This window comes from Microcaecilia unicolor, chromosome 11, assembly GCF_901765095.1.
Source record: "Microcaecilia unicolor chromosome 11, aMicUni1.1, whole genome shotgun sequence".
Classification (NCBI taxonomy): Eukaryota; Metazoa; Chordata; class Amphibia; order Gymnophiona; family Siphonopidae; genus Microcaecilia; species Microcaecilia unicolor.
In genome coordinates, this window is record NC_044041.1 from 77,559,582 (window position 1) to 77,579,049 (window position 19,468).

The following is a 19,468-nucleotide window of genomic DNA, read 5'->3' on the forward strand; positions in this document are numbered from 1 at the left end:
CCAGCAAGCACACCTGTGGGACTGCACACCATGGAATCTCCAAACATTCTTACCAATGCTTTCATCACTGCCTCCAAAACAGTATCAACCGGGGGCAGGACCACCAAATGTGCAGAAATGAGCCCTTGTCTTTACCACATCTCCAGCACCGGTCAGAAGCATTAGGGTACATACCCCTAATTCTCTCAGGAGTGTAATACCACCTCGATAGCACCTTGTATGCATTCTCTTGCACTGGAGCGCACGTGGAGGCCTTTTGAACCTCCCCACATATCCTCTCCCATTCCTGATCATTGAAGCAGCAATTTAAGTCTGATTCCCATGCTCCCTTGAAGCGAAAGGGTGCAGGGTCACTGCCTCTCATAAATTTGTATAGCACCGAGATGGATCTTGGCACCCTCCGTAATATACCCCATAAATTCTCCAAGCTCTCTTTATCCTGAGGGCTGCCCCCCCTCCATCCCATCGCTCCCATAAAAATACTTAATCTGTAAGTAAGAAAAAACGATCTCCTTCAGGGAGTCCATATTGTAACCTCAATTCCTCAAAGCTCTTAATCTGGGCCCCTTGGAGCACATCTCAAAAACTTGAAAGGCCCAAGTGATCCCATCGCACAAAAACCTGATTATGCTTCCTGGCCCCGAACTTCGGCTCCCATCTTATCCCCGCCCTAGTGGAGACCCCATCTCCCTGTCCCCACTTCCTCCGAAACTCCTCCCATACAGTCAAAATGTGCCTAAGATCCTGATCCATTTTCAGTAGTAGTGGTCCCATCAAAATATCAATGTATCAAGTGCCCATATTCTGTCTCTATCACAGACATATGACATTCAAGGTGACCTTCAGAAGGAAAGCCAAGTCACTGTCTCTGTCATCCTGGAAAACCTTAGCAGTAGCTTTGTCAAGAATATGGAGCTTAATGTCTTGGATTCGCTCAACACTAAAATGATGAGGCCAGATGGGGTATCCGTACATGATGGCATCCCAGTTCCATTCCAGCTGCCTCCTGGTAAGTCCAGTGGACAATAGGAGATATATGCAGAGGCCTGGAGCCTGAATCAGCTCTAGATCTTGCTGCAGGAAGGAATGAGACTGTCCATGGTGCACAGGGAGTTCTGTTTTATGTAAATGAGATACAGTAGTAGAGACAAACAACTTTTGTTTCTGTTATATATGTGATCTAAGTAAACAGTGGCAGTGATGCATATGGGGAATATGTTTTGCAGAATGATAATGGGAGACTGGAAAAGTTTTGCTTATTCAGTGATTTTGTTCAGTTTGAACACTGAGTGCGTATTCTGGAATTCCAGTGAGTGTGTTTTTATAGCCACTAGTCTCACGGACAGTCCAGTTCAGTTTGTTGTAAAACAATTTTATACAGCAAGAAAGTCATATTTAATTAAATATTCAACTCTTAACTACTTACGGTAGAAAACATGGATAAATTAGCTTCAGGAGGGAGGAACTGTAAATGGAAGAAATAGCAATGAAGAAATCTCGAACTAAATTGTTATGGGTGTCGGGAGGTCTTGATTTTGTCCTTGCATTTGGGTGCAAGCTAGTTATGAGTGAGCAGAAAGGGAGTTTGTGAGTGAGGAGGCAATTTCTCTTCACATTTTTAATATGCTGGTTCCTTCTCTTCCCCTTTCCCCATTGCAGGAATCTCTAATGAGGGTCGGTTTGTGTTCACTATCCAGAACATTGTCATGCCTCAGAAACTGAAAGGAACACTATCCTTCATAGTCAAGTAAGTACTGTGTACTTCCTCTGCTTTGCAGCAAACATTGAAAAGCCCTTGCACAAAACATTAGTGGACAGTTTAACTTGATTATCTATTATTCCCTGACTGTTTGGGAATGGGAGAAACCGTGGCATGATGATTACATTACGCATGGTGCATTGGTCCTATCCTAGCTTATATGATTTCACACTTGGCACTCTTTGCTAACCTGACTGCTTGCTTCCAGGTGTGCTGGAGACATGATGGGTGGGTTTCCCAAACAGTTTAAGGTTTACTAATTTTAAGTGCCCTTCATTACATAAACCAAAAGTGAACGGAAAACAGCATCTTCCATTATATAGCTTCCCATTATTCCAGAACATGTGGGATAGTTGTATCAATCAACCAGCAGGTGAAGATAGAGAACTGAATACTGAGTTGTCATTTAGTCCAGCTCCTCTGTATTTTCTGACAGCAAGTGGATAGACACATTTTTCAGCTTCTTGTTCTGAGTGTTTTGCTCTTAGTCCAGTTGGTCATCTGGTCCCCAGTTGAGCTTTACAGGTAGCTTGGGGTCTGGAGGTCTCAGATCCCTGTCTTAGGTGCCCCACGAATTTCTTCTTCCCTCCCTTCACATCTCCCTGTTTCATGTAGGGCTTTCCTTTTCCAGCACAGCAATCTTAAACAAAAGCAGGCTGTTGTATTTTCACAGCTAGGTGACATCATCCAATGGAGCCTACTGACGCTGACTAGCAGCAAGATCAAGAACTTTCTAGCAGTGTCCCCACCCGCATGCGCTGGTGCCTTCCTCCCCAACTCGCAGTTCGGGTCCTTCAGTCTTGGTTTCCGTGGAGCCAGGGAGGAGATGACTTTGTGTTTCCCACAAGTGTGATTTGTGCTTTTTTTTTTTCTTGCGCCTTCCTGTGCAGGTTTTCAGGTTCTTTTGGATAATTTTTCCTTTAATTTTTACCCTTTCTTCAGTTTTCCTTAATTTCTTTGTTTTTCGGTTCTTAAGTTTCCTTTATTTTTCATGTATTGCTTGGCCCTTTTAGGTCTGGATCCCTGACCTCGATTTGAAACACTGCCCCTTTTTCCATCTCAAAATTGAATTTAATTGGCCCCGATTCTTTTTCTCAATGTCCAAGAAGACAACCCCACCCCACCAGTGGCTTCAAAAGGTGCGCCTAGTGTAATTTGATGATTTCCATGACGGACCCGCACAACTGGTGCATCGGGTGCCTTGAACCAGGCCATGATCCTAACTCTTGTTCTCTGTTTGGAAATGCAGCTGAGGACACAGACAGCATAGCAGGTTCAACAGGAGAAGCGTTGTTGGCTCCTTGAGACCAATACATCAACATCGGCACCGAAAGCGTTGACTTCGATGGCTGCCAAGACTTCAGTTTCCACTGGGCATTCACCGCCATCGAGGAGGTCTCCACCCCTGCCCCCGACATCAGGCGGTGAGGAGTAAGCTCTGGGACCGTGTCGGCATCGAACCGAACACCGTGGACATGCACGGTTTGAGATCACCCTCATCGAGGACTGTGATGCTCTGCATTGGGGGAAGCCCAAGAAGCATAAGCATTGGACCTTCTCGGTGCACAGTGCCAGGGCATTGGCAGCGCTGGTACCTGGAAGAGGTGCCGGTACACAAGTCTCCCAGCAGCCAGGTCCTTGCTACTGGTCCCAACACCAACACCTCAGTCTGGCTGCCTTCCTCTTTTGCCAAGGTTATCCTTTGATGAGCAGTTCTGAGCCATGCTTAAGGAGGAACTAGCTCAGATGCTGCAGTTGAAAACTGCTCAGGCATTGAGGGCGCTTATGCTAACTGCGGATCTAGCCCAGATTCTTCCTGAGGCTCCTTCCATGCCAGTGTAGAGATCCTCGACACCAGCACAGCACCTCGAAGAGTGTCTTGTCAACCTCAATGCATATAGTACCGTTTTTGATGTTGAGGGAGGAAGCTTCCCCAGAGTTGGAGAGTAGGGCTATACCTCAGCGCTCTTCGAGGCACAGACATAAGGTCTACTGAGTCAAGGCAGGCACAACCTGAGTATGGTGAAGAGTCTGAATGGGATTGCTCATAGGATCCTGAGCTCATAGGATTCTCAGAGGAGGAGTCTTGTAGGATACCATCTGATCCCTTGCCACCTCAAGAGAGAGGTAAATCTCCATCTGAGGATTTCTTTCACCAGTTTTTATCAGGGAGCTGGCTTTTGCCATACCATTTAAGTTGGAAACAGATGTCTCTTAAATGTACCCAGTGCTATTTATCTATCCTAGACCTAAGGGACCTGAACAAATTCCTCATGATTCAGGAAAACGATTAGCTATGCTCTCTGAACTTAAAAAGGATTTCTATACCCACATTTCGATACTTCCCATTCACAGGAAGTATCTCAGATTTTGAATAGGGAAACAGTATTACCAGTATCGCATACTGACATTTGGCCTCGTGTTAGCTCCCAGGGTATTCAACAAATCTCTAGCAGTAATGGCAGCGTATCTACGCAGGCTGAGAGTATGCCTGTTTCCCTGTCTCAAGGATTGGCTGGTCAAGAACACATCACAGGAATGCTATTTGGGTATTAGGATTCGTCATAAACTACCCCACCTTCTCCTAGTACAGCGACTGGAAAACATAGGAGCCCTACTAGATACATGCATGCTTGGGCTTTTCTTCCACAAGTGAGAGCAGAGACCTTATCAGCACTCGCCTCGCAAGTCCGAACCAGCAAGCAGGTCACAGCTCGACAAATGTTGAGATTCAACAGTGCATGTCACACCCACGGCACATCTCAACTTCCGAGAAGCCCAGTGGACCTTAACTTCCCAGTGATCTTGGACATCTGAGAACCCAGTGGATGTCATCCAGAGTTCCTCCTCCAGAGTTGACTCATGCCTTCTCTGGTGGACAATTTGGATGAATTTGACTGTGGGATTACCATTCCAAATTCCACCTCCTCAGAAGCTGCTAACAGTGGATTCATCCAACCTAGGATGGGGGAGCTCATGTAGATGGGCTTCACACCCAGGGGACTTGGTCTACTTAGGAAACAGATCTCTATATCATTCTCCTTGTGCTCAGGGCCATTGGAACGCTCTAAAGGCTCTTGGAGATGTGTGTGAAACCAATTATTCTTATCCAGACAACCAGGTTGCAACATTTTGTGTCAGAAAGCAGGGGGGGATGTGGCCCTCCTTCACCGGATGGACCTCCAAGCCACATACCACCCAGGAAAGGACAACTGGCAGGACAGACTGAGCAGGGTTTTGCAACTGCGCGAGTGGTATCTCAATACGGGTGTAGCCTGTAAAGTCTTCCTAGAGTGGGGGACTCCCCATCCCCCGTGGAACTTTTTTGCCCCTCATCTCAACAAAAAGGTCCCCCAGTTCTGCTCCTGGCTCAGATTGCATAGCAGACTAGCATCAGATGCCTTTCTCCTACAGTGGGGTGTGGGTTTTCTGTATGTGTATCCTCCAGTACCTCTCATAAAGAAGACTTTTGCTGAAGCTCAAGCAGGACCATAGAACTCTGTTCCTAATTGCACACCGAGGTAGATCAGGTTCCCTCCTCTGGCATTATTCCTTGAAATCTGTGGAGATTAGACTATATTCTGACCCTTATCAAGCAGAACGAGGGGTCTTTTCTGCATCCCAACCTCCAATCCCTTGCCCTCACGGCTTGGATGTTGAGAGCATAGAATTTGAAACATTGGCTTTGCAAAATGGTGTCTCCTGCATATTGCTGGCTTCCAGAAAAGACTCCACTAGGAAGTTACTCATTTACGTGGAGGAAGTTTGCTGTCTGGTGTGAGAACAAAGCTTTAGATCCCTTCACTTGACTGCTTGAATACTTCTTGCACTTCTCAGAGTGTGGTTTGAAAACCAACACTGTAAGGGTTCAACTCAGTGCAATTAGTTGCTTATCACTGTGTAGGAGATAAGCCTATCTCTGTACAGCCTCTAGCTGCTCGCATCATGCAAGGTTTGTTATTAACAAAACCCCTATTAAACATCCATCTGTGTCATGGGATCTCAACGTTGTCCACATCCAGCTGATGAAAGCTCCTTTTGAGCCACTTGAATTCCTGTCATCTGAAGTATTTGACCTGGAAAGTTGTGTTTCTGGTGGTGGTTCACTTACAGGGTATGTTAGCTTCAAGCCCTAGTAGCTGACCCACCTTACACCAAGTTTCACCATAATAAAGTAGTTCTCTGCACACACCCTCAGTTCCTTCCTAAGATATTATCTGAGTTCTAGCTTAATCAGTCAATCGTTTTACCAACAGTTTTCCCAAAACCATATGCCCATCCTGGCAAGAGTGTACTGCATACATTTTATTGCAACTGAACCTTAGCTTTCTATCTGGAGCGGACTAAAGCCCATAGACAGTCCATCCAGCTTTTCTTTTGACCCAAACAGGATGGGGGTAGGCCTCTGCAAATTCACAATTTCCAGTTGGCTAGCAGATTGCATCTCCTTATGCCCAGGCTGGGCTGACTCTAGAGGGAAATGTCAAGGCTCAGAGAAATGACTGTCAGTAGCCACCTGAGGTCAGCTTCCATAGAGGAGACTTACAACGTAGTCATCTGTTCATACATTCATATCTCATTACTGCCTTGAGCAGGATACTTGATGAGACAGCTGGTTCAGGCAAGCAGTCCTGCAGAATTTGTTCTTTGTCTAGAATTCAGCTCCACTCTCCTGGGCCCAGTTTTCTTGTGTTCCAGGTTGCACCTCCACAACTGTAAACAAATTGTTTCAGGTTGATTGAATAGCAGGCCTTGACATTTCGAGCCTCTATTGTCCTAGCATAGGTTTCAGTGAGCCTGGTAGCTGGGGATTCTCAGCTGTGAGAATACAACAGCCTGCTTATCTCGATAGTCAGCGTCCGCACCAGGCTCCATCACTTTCTCTGGAGTTTATATTGCTCTTACACCAGGCCTATTTACTGAAACAGGGACAGTCAGAGTTGCTGCAATGTGCTTCAGTTTCTCACCCTGCTGCCTCTCTGGCTCCTAAGAGATCTTGTTCACACCTCCAGGAATGGACAGAAGAAGCTATCTTTGCTTCTCCCTCCTTATCTGATATGGTCTCAGTCTATTCAGAGGAGCCATTGTTGAAGGAACCGTTAGAGGAGGGAGATGATCTGAAAGTACTGAAGTTGTTTTATAAAGAGGAGCTCAGTACTCGTATTTTTGAGGCACTGGCAGGGCTTTCCACTGAAGAGCCTTCTGCTTTGGTGTCAGCAGTTCCATCTTTGTCAATCATGAGGGGGCTTAGAGGTCCTTCTAAGGCCTTCCTGATGCATCCAGACATTCGGGACCTGATTACATCAGAATGGGTCTCGCTGTACGCAGGGATGAGAGTGGGAATAGCCATGAGTCACCTCTACCTATTAACTCTACAGGAAAAAATAAATTGCAGCTTCCCAGGGTGGACTCCCTGGTTATAACGGTGACTAAGAAGACCACCTTGCTGGTGGAAAGGGCATTGCCCTAACAGACCTACAGAATAAGAAGCTAGAAAGCTTGCTAAAACAAGTCTTTGAAGTGTCTTCTTTGGGCCTTCAAGTGACAGTGTACAGTTTGTTCTTGGCAAGAGCATGCCTGAAATGGCATCATCAGTCGGCAACACAAGATGAGCGCCATAATGCCCAGCTAGAAGCAGGGTTGGCTTATTTGACGAATGCTATTTATGACTACGGGTTATAGCCCACAGTATGCCTTTGGCTGTCATGGCATGATGGCAGCTCTGGTTGTGGCATTCAGTAGTGGATGCGTCAGTCAGGGCTAGTTAAACTGCCCTTTCAAGACAGGTGGCTATTTGAAGAAGATCTCAGTTTCTTGGTGAAAGAACTGGGGGAAACTAAGCCACAGTGATTGCTAGAGGATAAGCCAAAAGCCTCTGGTCATCCGACTTCAGGGGGCTGTTGATTTTGAGACAGCAGACTGTACCGGTGTGGTCAGAAGTCCCGTTTTTAGGCATGCCAAATCTTCCTTTCGCGCGGACAGGAAGTCCTCTCAGATAGTGTGCCCAGTGCCTCCAGACCTTTGCAGTGATGTGAGGCTGGTCCACTCTTCTTCTGGTGGAAGTTTTGGGAGGAGTGGGCCAAAATCATGTCAGACCAGTGGGTTCTGGATGTTCTTACAGAAGGTTACATGTTGGAGTTCTCCTGCCTGGTTGCTCTTCTCTTCTTGAGTCTCCTTCTCGAAAGATAAGCAAGTCAATTGAGGTTCAGGCCACTGTAGAATCCTTGCTGGTGCTCCGGGCCATTGTTCCAGTTCCCCAGGCTGAACCAGGACAAGAAAGATTACATCCGGTCTTAGATCTCAAGGTCTAAACTGCTGGCCTCCAAGTGTCCTGCTTTTGCATGGAGACGCTAAGAGCAGTCATAGCCTCTGTTCAAGTGGGGACAGTTTCTCACCACCCTGGATCTCAAGGATACGTACTTGCATATGCCTGTGTGGCTGCCGCATGAGAGTTTTCTACGTTTTGCGGTGCTGGGCTGTCACTTCCAGTTTGAGTTTTAAGTTTAAGATTTCTTTATTTCTTGATACGTCGCCAAAGGGTACAAGCCATCATAGCAGTTTACATAGTAAGAGTTGAACTACAATAAATAAAGGAAAGCTAAAACACCAAACAGTAATGGAAAGGAAGAAGAGAAGATATAGAGAAGGTTCACAATTAATAGCCAGCAGGCCAAGTGTCTCATCCTGTGGGCCCACACCAAGAGGCCACAATCATGCCATAGGTTCATACAGTCACCTGAAAAAGTGAGATCTGAGAGCTGTTTTAAGAACCAGAATGGGAACGTATTAAACAAAGTTCCAAAGAGAAGGTCATTCCAGAGATTAGGACCAGGGGCAGAAAACATTGTTTTCCGATAGGTAGTAAGCGATATCAGATGGAAGGAGGGCACAACAAGAAAGTGTTGATCCGACAAACATAAAATCTAGGAGGGAATATAAGATGAGATATTGTAACAAAATGGGAGGCTGGCCAGAAATAAGCATTTTATGAATTAAGACCAAATTTTTGTATTGGATATGTAGGTGGACCAGAAGCCAATGTTCCTGGTTCAAAAGAGGGATCACGTCATATTTGCAAAACCAGAAATCAGCTTCACCACAGTATTCTGTATTTACAAACGATGCAGATCTTTGTTGCAATCCATTGAACAGAGCATTGTGAGAGAGGACCAACACATATGTCAAGACATGAAGAGCATTCTTTTCTAAGAAAGGGCGTAGCGATCTTATTTGGCACAATCTATAAAAGCGTTTTGAAATTAGAAGAGATATGAACAGAGCAGGTAAGGCCAGCATCGATCGTGACTCCCAAAAGAGAGAGAGAGGAACAACTCCAAGAACGTTTACCAAGGTTATGGTGGTGGTATCCTTCCTTCGGCACTAGGGAATTGGAGTTCACCCGTATCTTGATGACTAGCTTATTCATGGGTCGTCTTATTTTGCCAGTTCAGTGACGACAAAGTTGTGATCAATTTTGAGAAGAGCAGACTAACCATCGCAAATGCTGCAGTATCTGGGCGTTCTGTTCAACAACATAGGAGGTGATCATCTTCACGGGAGCACAGGAAGTCAAAGCTGGTTCAACAGATGTGTCTTTTTCTCAGTTGAAGTAGGTCCAGGGTCTGGAACTATGTCCAGGTACTAGGATCAATGACTATGGCAGTAGAAGTGGTGCCATGGGCAAGAGCTCATATGCAGCCGTTACAGGAATCTTTTTTTTTTTTTTTTTTTTTTTCAGCCGCTGTTTTCCGGTGTCACAGAAGTGTATGACCTTCATTTTTCTTGGATGCTGGTTGCCAGACAGGGTATGCAGTGGTGGTTGTTGCCCAGGAATTTGATCGTCAGAGCTCCTTTTCCGATAACACAATGGGAAGTGGTGACAACGGACGCCAGAAAGCCTGGTTGGGGAACTCATTACAAGTTCCATCTGGCACAGGGCACCTTGACAGAACAGGAGTATCAGTGGTTGATAAATTGCTTGGAGAATGTCTTACTTAACTTTGCTCCTTTTTTGACAGAGGCCCCGGTCCGATTTTCTTCAACAATGCGACAGCGGTGGCTTATATCAACAAGCAAGGTGGGGCCTGCAGTCCAGTGGAGGTGGCCTTCCTCATGCGTTGAGGGGAGAAAAATCTTCTCTGCTTGTCAGCAGCTCACATCACAGGGTCCTTGAATGTGGAGGCGGACTTTCTCAGCAGTCACTCCTTTGACCCGGGAGCATGGAAATTAACCATCTAGGAGTTTCAGCTGATAGTGGACCGATGGGGTTCTCCACTTCTGGACTTGATGGCGATGAAAAGGAATGCCAAAGTACTATTACTACTACTTAACATTTCTAGAGCGCTACTAGGGTTACGCAGCGCTGTACAAATTAATAAATAAAGTGCCCAAGTTCTTTGGCCATCAGAACCAGGCTTGATGCCCTACTGCAGCCCTGGCCAAAGACATCTCCTGTATGTCTTTCCTCCTTGGCCCATGGTAGGCTGGGTGTTGAAAAGGTCAAATAGTTGTCGTCCCGGATTGGCCATGGAGGCCATGGTACACAAGCCTGATTTGACTGCTGGATAAGGGTACGTGGCCTACTAAAGCAAGATCCAGTGCTCATGGAGGATTCGTGCCCTTTTGGTCTTAGGGCTTGGCCATTCAAAGGGCTTGTTGAGATTAAAAGGTTATTCTGATTCTGTCGTTGCTACCTTGCTTCGGGATTGGAAATGCTCTACATCCATGGTGTATGTGAGGGTGGGGAAGGGCGTTCGAGGGCTGATAGTCTGCGCTCAGAACATCTCCCTTCTCTGCTCAGATCACGTACATACTAGCATTTCTTTGAGCAGGACTTCAGAAAGTATTGGTGTTGGGTTCTCTAAAAGTTCAGGTTGCAGCTTTGGCCTGTTTCAGGGGCCAACTACAGAAGACATCTCTTAAAGCTTACGCGCATATTATTCGTTTTTTTGTGGGAAGCAGGCCGCTTGTGGCCTCCTTTTCATATGCTGTGCCCAGAGTGGAACCTTTAATTTAGTCCTTTGGGCTCTTCAGGAGCCTCCTTTTTGTGCCACTCTGTAAGGCCTCCTTGAAAGATCTTACACTAAAGACAGCATTCTTGGTGGCTGAGCTTCAGGTTCTCTCTTGTTGGGATCCCTTTGTTCGCTTTTTGGAGGCAGAGGTCTCCCTGCAGTACGGTTCCTTTCTTCCAAAAGTGTTATCTACATTTAACCTTAACCAATCACTACTACTACTACTACTTATCATTTCTAAAGTGCTACTAGATGTACGCAGCGCTGTACATTTGAACATGAAGAGACTGTCCTAATTAGATTGTAAGCTCTGTCGAGCAGGGACTAACAGGACAAACAAGAGATAAGGGAATATTAAAGTGAGGATGATAAAATAAAGGGTTCTGAACAAGTGAATAAGGGTTAGGAGTTAAAAGCAGCATCAAAAAGATGGCCTTTTAGCTTAGATTTGAAGACGACCAGAGATGGAGCTTGACGTACTGGCTCAGGAAGTCTATTCCAGGCATATGGTACAGCAAGATAAAAGGAACGGAGTCTGGAGTTAGCAGTGGAGGAGAAGGGTGCAGATAAGAGAGATTTACCCAGTGAACTGAGTTCCCAGGGAGGAATGTAGGGAGAGATGAGAGTGGAGTGGTACTGAGGAGCTGCAGAGTGAATGCACTTCTAGGTCAATAAGAGGAGTTTGAACTGTATGCGGAAACGGATAGGAAGCCAGTGACGTGAGGAGAGGGCTAATATGAGCATAACGACACTGGTGGAATATTAGTTGTGCAGCAGAATTTTTAACAGATTGAAGAGGAGAGAGATGGCTAAGTGGGAGACCTGTGAGAATCACGTGGAGCTTCTGTCCTTTTGCAGAGAGGACAAAGAGGTTTGGTATTCTTGAAACTTCTCAGTGTGCGTAGAAGCCTCAATATATATCCAGAATGAGTTTCACAAATTGGACAGGCTGTTCCTTTTGTTAAAGAGGCTTGGCCTCATGGCTTCCAAGCCCACAATTGTTAGATGGCTGAAGGAGATTGTGTCAGCTTATTTTCTTGCAGAGAAGCAGGCACCTCAGGCCTCTCAGGCTCATTCAGCAAGGGGTACAGTGACATCCTGGCAGTGGCGTAGCCAGACCTGAGATTTTGGGTGGGCCCAGAGCTAATATGGGTGGGCACGCACTGTCTATATAAGTATGAGTAGTGTCTCTTGGGATCGTACAAAATAATGCATAAGAATTCACTTGATGATGGATTTCTAAGTAGTCTGCCCAACAGCTACCCTGCATCAGTATAACCACATACATACTTAATGGAAAAATTGATATTTTTAAATATAATTACATTAACCCACAATCTCTCCACTGCAAAATGCTATACACAAACTTGTGCAAAAACACACTCATATCTTTAAAACCATAACAGCACTAATTCCAAGGACAGGATGAGCTACAACCTTATGCTTGAAAAGGCAGAACTGTAATTACACTAGGCTCTAAAACACCAATACAGTACCTCGTGAAAAAAAGCAAAACAAAAAGGGCTGCAAATACTACATGCTAGCAGAATACTGCACCTTGATCACACTTGAAAAACACATGACACAACAGACATGACACAAGGAACTAGAAATCAAAAAATATGAAGGCAAAATACTGAACTGGAAAGTTAACTCAAGAAGTCAGACTCAGCATGCAGCAATACCAGAAAAATTTAAACTTACATGCAAAATATCACAGATGCACATTTCCAAAAGATGACATATTCAAATTAATAAATTCTGAATAAAATACTTTTTTCTACCTTTGTTGTCTGATCTATTCGCTTTGGTCCCAGTGTCTTCTGTTTTTCACAGTGTCTTCTTTCCATTTGATATTTTTTCACTCACTATGTCCACCATCCTCCTGTGCCCTTATGTGTCCTGTCTACCATCTGTAGCCCTGCCCCTATCCTTCCTCGAGTTTCAGTATCTGCCCTCAACGTGTTCCAAACCAGCCCTTAAACTTAGCAGTTTTCCCTCCATCCATATCCAGCATTTCTCCTTACTCCCCTCCATCCATGTGCATCTACTTCCACTGTCTTCCTTCCCCTCCATCCATGTCCAGCATTTCTCCTCTCTCCCTTCCCCTCCATCCATGTGCATCTCCTTCCTTTGTCTTTCCTTACCTCCATCCTTGTCCAACATTTCTCCTTTCTTCCCTGCTCTCCACTCCATCCATGTCCAGCATTTCTCCTCTCTTCCATCCCCTCTATCCATGTGCACCTCCTTCCTGACTTCTGTCCCCTCCCTTCATCCATTCGTCCAGCAACTCTCCATTCTCCCCTATCCAGCAAATGTCGTCTGTCCCCTGCCCCCTCCATTCATCCATCCATGTTCAGCAATTCTCCTGTCTCCCCTCCCCTCCCCTCCATGTCCAGCAACTCTCCATTCTCCCCTGACCTTCCCTCCATCCATCCATGTCCAGCAACTCTCCATTCTCCCCTGACCTTCCCTCCATCCATCCATGTCCAGCAACTCTCCATTCTCCACTGACCTTCCCTCCATCCATCCATGTCCAGCAACTCTCCATTCTCCCCTGCCCTCTCCTCCATCCATCCATCTCCAGCAAATTTCCTCTCTCCCCTTTCCGCTCCATCCATTCATGTCCAGCAATTTTCTTCTTTCCCCTGCCCTCCGCTTCATGTCCTGCAACTCTCCATTCTCCCCTGCCCTCTCCTCCATCATCCATCCATCCATCTCCAGCAAATTTCCTCTCTCCCCTTTCCGCTCCATCCATTCATGTCCAGCAATTTTCTTCTTTCCCCTACCCTCCGCTCCATGTCCAGCAACTCTCCATTCTCCCCTGCCCTCTCCTCCAGCCATCCATCTCCAGCAAATTTCCTCTCTCCCCTTTGCCTTCCATCCATCCATGTCCAGCAATTCTCCTCTTTCCCCTGCCCTCCACTCCATCCAGCAACTCTCCATTCTCCCCTGCCCTCTCCTCCATCCATCTCCAGCAAATTTCCTCTCTCCCCATTCCCCTCCGTCCATCCCTGTTGTCCAGCAATTCTCCTCTCTCCCCTGCCCATCCTGTTTCTGTCCATCCCCTTTCCCCTTCTATCCAGCGTCTCCCCCCTCCCCCTTCACAGCATCTCCCAGCCAACTTCTGTTCCATTCTACTCCCGAAGTCACAGCGACGAACGGGCAGGCAGCGCTGCGGTAGTAAAAGCAACAAGTCGACTGGTTCGACTCTCCGTCCTTCACTTCCCTCCCTCTGCGTCCCGCCTTCCTCTGACGTCATTTCCTTTCGGGCGGGACGCAGAGGGAGGGAAGTGGAGGACGGAGAGTCGAACCAGTCTCCTTGTTGCTTTTACTACCGCAGCGCTGCCTGCCCGTTCGTCGTCGTGACTTCGGGTAAAAGTCGCCGTTCCAGTCGTCGTTTGGCCGGGCCTGGGCCCACCCAGGCCCACCCGTAGCTACGCCCCTGCATCCTGGGCATAAACTACCTTTACTGCCTTTGCCAAGCACTACAGGGTGGACATTGTGATACACTCAGAAGCCATTTTGGTCTTCAGTCCTCAGGGCGGTGGCGCCAGGTTCCCACCCACTCTGCATGATGCTTCCTGCATCTCTCTCATATCTCTGGACAACTTGTAGAGAAGAAGAGGTTCATGCATTTTCTTGTCTAGTTAGTGTTAGCAAGTTGTTTAAGGTTGTTGTCTTTATTCTGAGTTTCTCTTTACTGCTTGTCTACGTAATTACTGAGGAGCTGGACTGGATGCCAAGAGATGTCTTGGCTCAGTTTTCAGTTCTCTGTCTCCATCTGCTCATTGATGGACACAACTATCCCACAGATCTTGATATAGTGGGAAGGACTAATGGAAAGAATTATCAGGTAAGGCCTCATTTCTCCTTCTGTTAATTTCACTGTTGTCCGTACTAGCCTGGTCCCCAATTGTTTTTGTTTGAAAATGCAGACCGTTGGGAAATGTCCCTCTGCAGGTTACATTGTGCTGTCAGACTCTGTGATGATCATTTCCTTTGTTTTAGTTCAACAGTCTGTGTGGTGGAGGGTCCTTAAGTTCCATCAGTTGGACTAGGTGAAGGTGCCTCCAGGCCATTTTCTTAATGCAGTTTCCCTTGATCTGTTCCAGGATGATGAAGGATCATCCCATGAAAAACTAGATTTTAAACTGCATTTCAGCTGTACTTCCTACATGATCACAACGCCTTGCTATAGGTGAGAGCTTGCACATTCTCTGTCACTCTGAGACATTTCATACCGCATGTGACTGGTGCTTGCACTCTCCTTCCTAGGAGTGTGCTGAGCCCAGAAATAAGTACCTAAGGCAGGGCTCAACAAATCCCAAGCGCCAGGTCGCTATGGCAGCTAGAAATTTCACTCTGGTGCCCAGGATCCCCCCCTTCCCCCAAGTTGCAGCGCTTCTTCTGAAACAACTTTTCTGGCTCTGCACAGCGATTGGGCTGTCTGCATATTTGAAATGCACTGTTTAGGAAATTCGGGAAGTCTCACGGGACTTGAAACTGCAGACTTCCTGAATTTTCTGCATAGCGCAGCTCAAGTATGTGGAGAGCCCAATCACAATGCAAAGCCAGAAAAGCCATTTCAGAAGCAGCGCTATGAATAAGGAGGTAAAAGCTGGTGACTGAGGGGGGAAGGGAGGCATGAGAGATTGGGTTAAGGCTGGGGAGGGGCATGAGAGAAGCAGACTGGCTGGAGGAGGGGCATAGAGACTAGAGTTGAAGGCTTGGGGGGGGGGGGGGCATGAGAGAGAGAGAAATTGATGAGAACCCAGGCCATGGTGATATGTCTCCACATAACATAAAATTTGTTTCAGTAGTTTGAATTTTGCTGTCCATACTAATTTCTTGAAGCAGTACTTTTCAACATATGAATTAATAAATTGAAGTAAATAAATATTTTGCCTGTGTATGCCCACATCATCATATAGGTCTGGGACATTTAGTTTTGGGGCTGTATGTGTGGACAGATTACATTTTTTAAAATATTCATATTTGGCAGAAAAGTAGAGCACATGATCTTAAAGTTTTAACAGATGCACCTGTTTCCCCACCCCCACCCTTTTTCAGTGATGCATTTGCTAAGTTGCTGGAGTCAGGAGAGCTGAAGGCCAGCTCCTTAAAAGTGGATGGGATCACAATCTCTTTCCAGCACCTCCTAGCAAAGATTTGCTTCCACCATCACTTCTCAGGTCTGTAACTCGTAGGGCAAGGGAGGGGCTGCAGGGAGAGTCTTTTTGTGTGTGCGCGTGCGCACAATAAAATGTGCTGTTTTTACATTGCAGTTGTAGAGCGGGTTGACTCTTGCGCATCTATGTACAGTCGTTCTATTCAAGGTCACCATGTTTGCTTGCTGGTTAAAAAGGTGAGGCTTGAGGAAATGTTTTCATGGTCATTGAATCCCTCCTTTGGTATGAAACACTGAAAAGGGTGGCATCTACTTTGGAGCTGCTGTTTTTGGTAAACTTTGCATAGTATGCAGCAAAAGTAGGTTTTCCTGAGGAAAAATGTTCTGCTTTGTTTTGAAGGGTGAAAATTCATTGTCCATAGATGGGAAGTGTAATGAAGCAACACTGCTGGAAAATCTATTCAATGAGATGAGAGAGACGCTGGCAAAGTCTTGAACTGTCCTTTCCAATACCACAACTACAGAAAGACACACTAAAAGAAAAAAGGAAAAGGTTACAGGAAAAGCAACCTTAGCCCCCGAATGAACATGTTTCATTTCTCACTCATCGGCATGTATTCGATCAGGCTTGTGCTTTTCATTTACCTCCTGTCCTGTGCCGTTACATCTTCTACAGCTGTTTTCCTGTTTTATTGTGGATTGTTTCCCCACTCCTGCCTTCAGCTGTAGCATTAACCGGTTGCATTTCAACATTAAAAAAAAAAAATCAAAGCAAAAATCCTGTATTTCCTGCAGCTGCCTCATGTGAAAATGGTGGTACTTTACACCAAATCACAAACTCTGCAAGAACAACATGTGACGCACTGAGGCTTCATTTGGGGTGCCGGGGTACCATGGTGTCATGGGCTCCAGCTGCCTTAGAATAATAGCCAAGAGGTTCTACATGAGGCCATTGCAGGCCCCCTCTGCACATGCTCCACACAATAGCATTACTGGATAGGGTAAAACAAAGGCTTAAAGTTATCTGCTTCTTCACCCCAGAAGCTCTGTCACATTCCTGAATATGTAGCAAAAGAAACTGGAAAATCCAAAGTTGTTTTTTTTTTAATAGATATGTCGCTTTCATTTTGTTTTGTTCTTGCTTGTTTGGATAACTAGAGGAGATTGACCAGTACCTCTGTGAGATATGTTGATCTCCTGTTTTGACTAGCTTCAGGGTTGTGTCCCAAGCATTGTTCTTTCAAAGCTGTATGTTTTAGTGCCATGGATCTGACTTGGTCTCTTCTGAAATCCTTATTTCAAGTGCAGTAGCTGCAGGCTTAGGAGGGGTCAGTAAGGGCCAAGTTACGAGGCACAGTGAGCTTCCATATGCGTGTGCTCATTTGCATTGCTTTGATCTGATTAGCTTCTCTGTAGACCAATGTGCTACAATAGTAGCTTAAAGAAAAATTACTTGCTTAAAAATAAGCAGTTTCTATGTTATGGATGTAACAACAGAGTTGTATCTTGGTGAATACTGTCTGGTTGAGAGCTCTTGCTATGGGGTATGTGCAGGAGAGACTATGTATATATGCATCACTCCAGCACCTTTTCTTTATTCAGGCCTCATGTGCACATGAAGCCTAAATAAAGAAAGTTGCTGGAGTAATGAACCCCCAGTAGCATTCTTAGCCAGGTAGATCTGATGATGATCAGATCCGTGATCATGTAAAAACCCATAGAGAATCAAGAAATCCTTTTCAAGTAACTGGTGACATTTTTATGAGCTTTTTAGTATTTTGTTTTTTGTCTCTCTCCCCCCCCCCCCCCCCCCCCCCCCCCCAAAAAAAAAAAATTACAGTACAAGTAACTCCTTTTTATTTTAGGTTGATATTTTGTTTCAGGTGTTTGCTTTACTTGTGTAGGGCCACATTCTGGCATAGCAGAACACTTTCCATGGTGGTTCTGGGCTTTGTCCGTGGCAGTTAATAATCAAAGGGTGTACTTAAATTGCAACTAAAAACAAATTGGATTCTGGAGCTGGAGGCATTTGTTACTTACCATTTAGTCAACACTAAAAAATGTGGTCCTGGTTGCCCTGGAGACCCAATCTTTCGGTCCCTGCAGGAGTGAGCTGGTCGGTGATGTCTAAATATTTTTAAGCAGCCAGTCTTATAATGCTCTTGGCCAAACATTCCCTCGTTTTAGTTTAGAGCCTTCCGCTTTGTGGTGCATTGAAGTGGAAAAGCAATGCGAGGAAGAGAAAGTGCACTTTGCAGTTAGATGGGTGCAAGAGGAATCTGAAAATATATTTACGAATTTACCTGATACCTTCAGGTACCTAAAGGAAGACAGCATTTCCTGCTACAGGTGGTGTGATGTGAAGTACTGTTGTCCCACTGCATAGATTCCTTTATGACTTTGCAAATCTAATTGTAATAATAATTTGGGCAGCAGAGCCTTTAATGCTGCTCTTATTGAACCTCACTACCTCTTGTCCCACCCCCTTCTGTATTGAGTACATCTTCATGTATAGAAGGTATTTATTTAATGTATCCCACACTGAGAACATCTACATGTCCTCAGATGGACCATTATGTTGGTGGTGTTGAGGTGGAGCTCACCTTGGAAGTGTTACCTGCCTGTAGATTACTGTGAGATTGAGATAGAAGCTGGGTGGGCTCCAATAATACTAGTAATCTAATGTCAAAGGTCATAGAGTCCAGTCCCAGGCAGACTGGAAGAACTGGAGCACAGGAACCACATGCCATTAAAAACCAGGACTGGATCAAAATCTCAAAATGATATGGTGTTCCATTGGCATGTTTCATCTCAGCTGGAGCACTTTATTTCTTAGGGCTGCCCTGTGGGTGACAGTGTTTACTACATATGAGATAACAGATTTACCCCAACATGTCTGACGAGCTCCCTGCTCTGGTTAGTAGTATGTGGTATTGGTCAACTTCCGTACTCAGCCTATCTGTGTATCCCCGACTGAACATGCTAAAACTGTCTTAAAAGGCAATATTTCTGCAATTAGTGGGCTTTAAAAAGAGAATAGTTTTCAGCATCCTTGGACTGAAAACTTGTCACTTTAGCATGCAGAGTATTCTCAGTTACAGAATCCTGTGTGACGGTTCCTTGGAGAGTTTCACATACTGATGTATTATATTAAAGAATTTGTTATTCACATTCCCTAATTATACAAGAAAGAAATACCACAAAGCTGCTGTAATGATTTTGTGATCCAATAAAAATTGAAAACTATTTTGTTCTTATTTATCATGTTTGATTTTTTTTTTCTTGGAACCCACACTAAACTAGTGTATGGAATTTTTTAAAAGCATAACTATGTGAATAGTTGTTGAACATACAAGACAAACAGTATCTGCTCAAAATAAAGTATATTTTATAGTGTGGTACTGTAATCAGCAGAACCTAGCTTCTAATGTTAACATGTATGAGTGCAATAACCTTTACATTTTGAATGTGGAGACACGCCATTCTGCCCAAAGAAGCGCACTGTACCTTGTCATGTCCATCGTTAAAGGATGTAGAGGGGCATTTTCGATATGTCTAAATCTGACT

At 45.3% G+C, this 19,468-nt stretch overlaps 1 protein-coding gene across 1 annotated transcript in view; it reads left to right on the forward strand.

Moving 5' to 3' along the window:
- Window positions 1–19,147, forward strand: part of AP3D1 (adaptor related protein complex 3 subunit delta 1) — a 131,823-nt gene extending 112,676 nt beyond the window's left edge. The window contains 6 exon segments of the mRNA XM_030219918.1: window positions 820–1,009; window positions 1,660–1,751; window positions 14,886–14,971; window positions 15,844–15,965; window positions 16,059–16,138; window positions 16,302–19,147. Of these exon segments, the coding sequence (XP_030075778.1) occupies window positions 820–1,009; window positions 1,660–1,751; window positions 14,886–14,971; window positions 15,844–15,965; window positions 16,059–16,138; window positions 16,302–16,397 (666 nt within the window). The 3' untranslated portion in view covers window positions 16,398–19,147.
- Window positions 19,148–19,468: the final 321 nt, after the last annotated feature.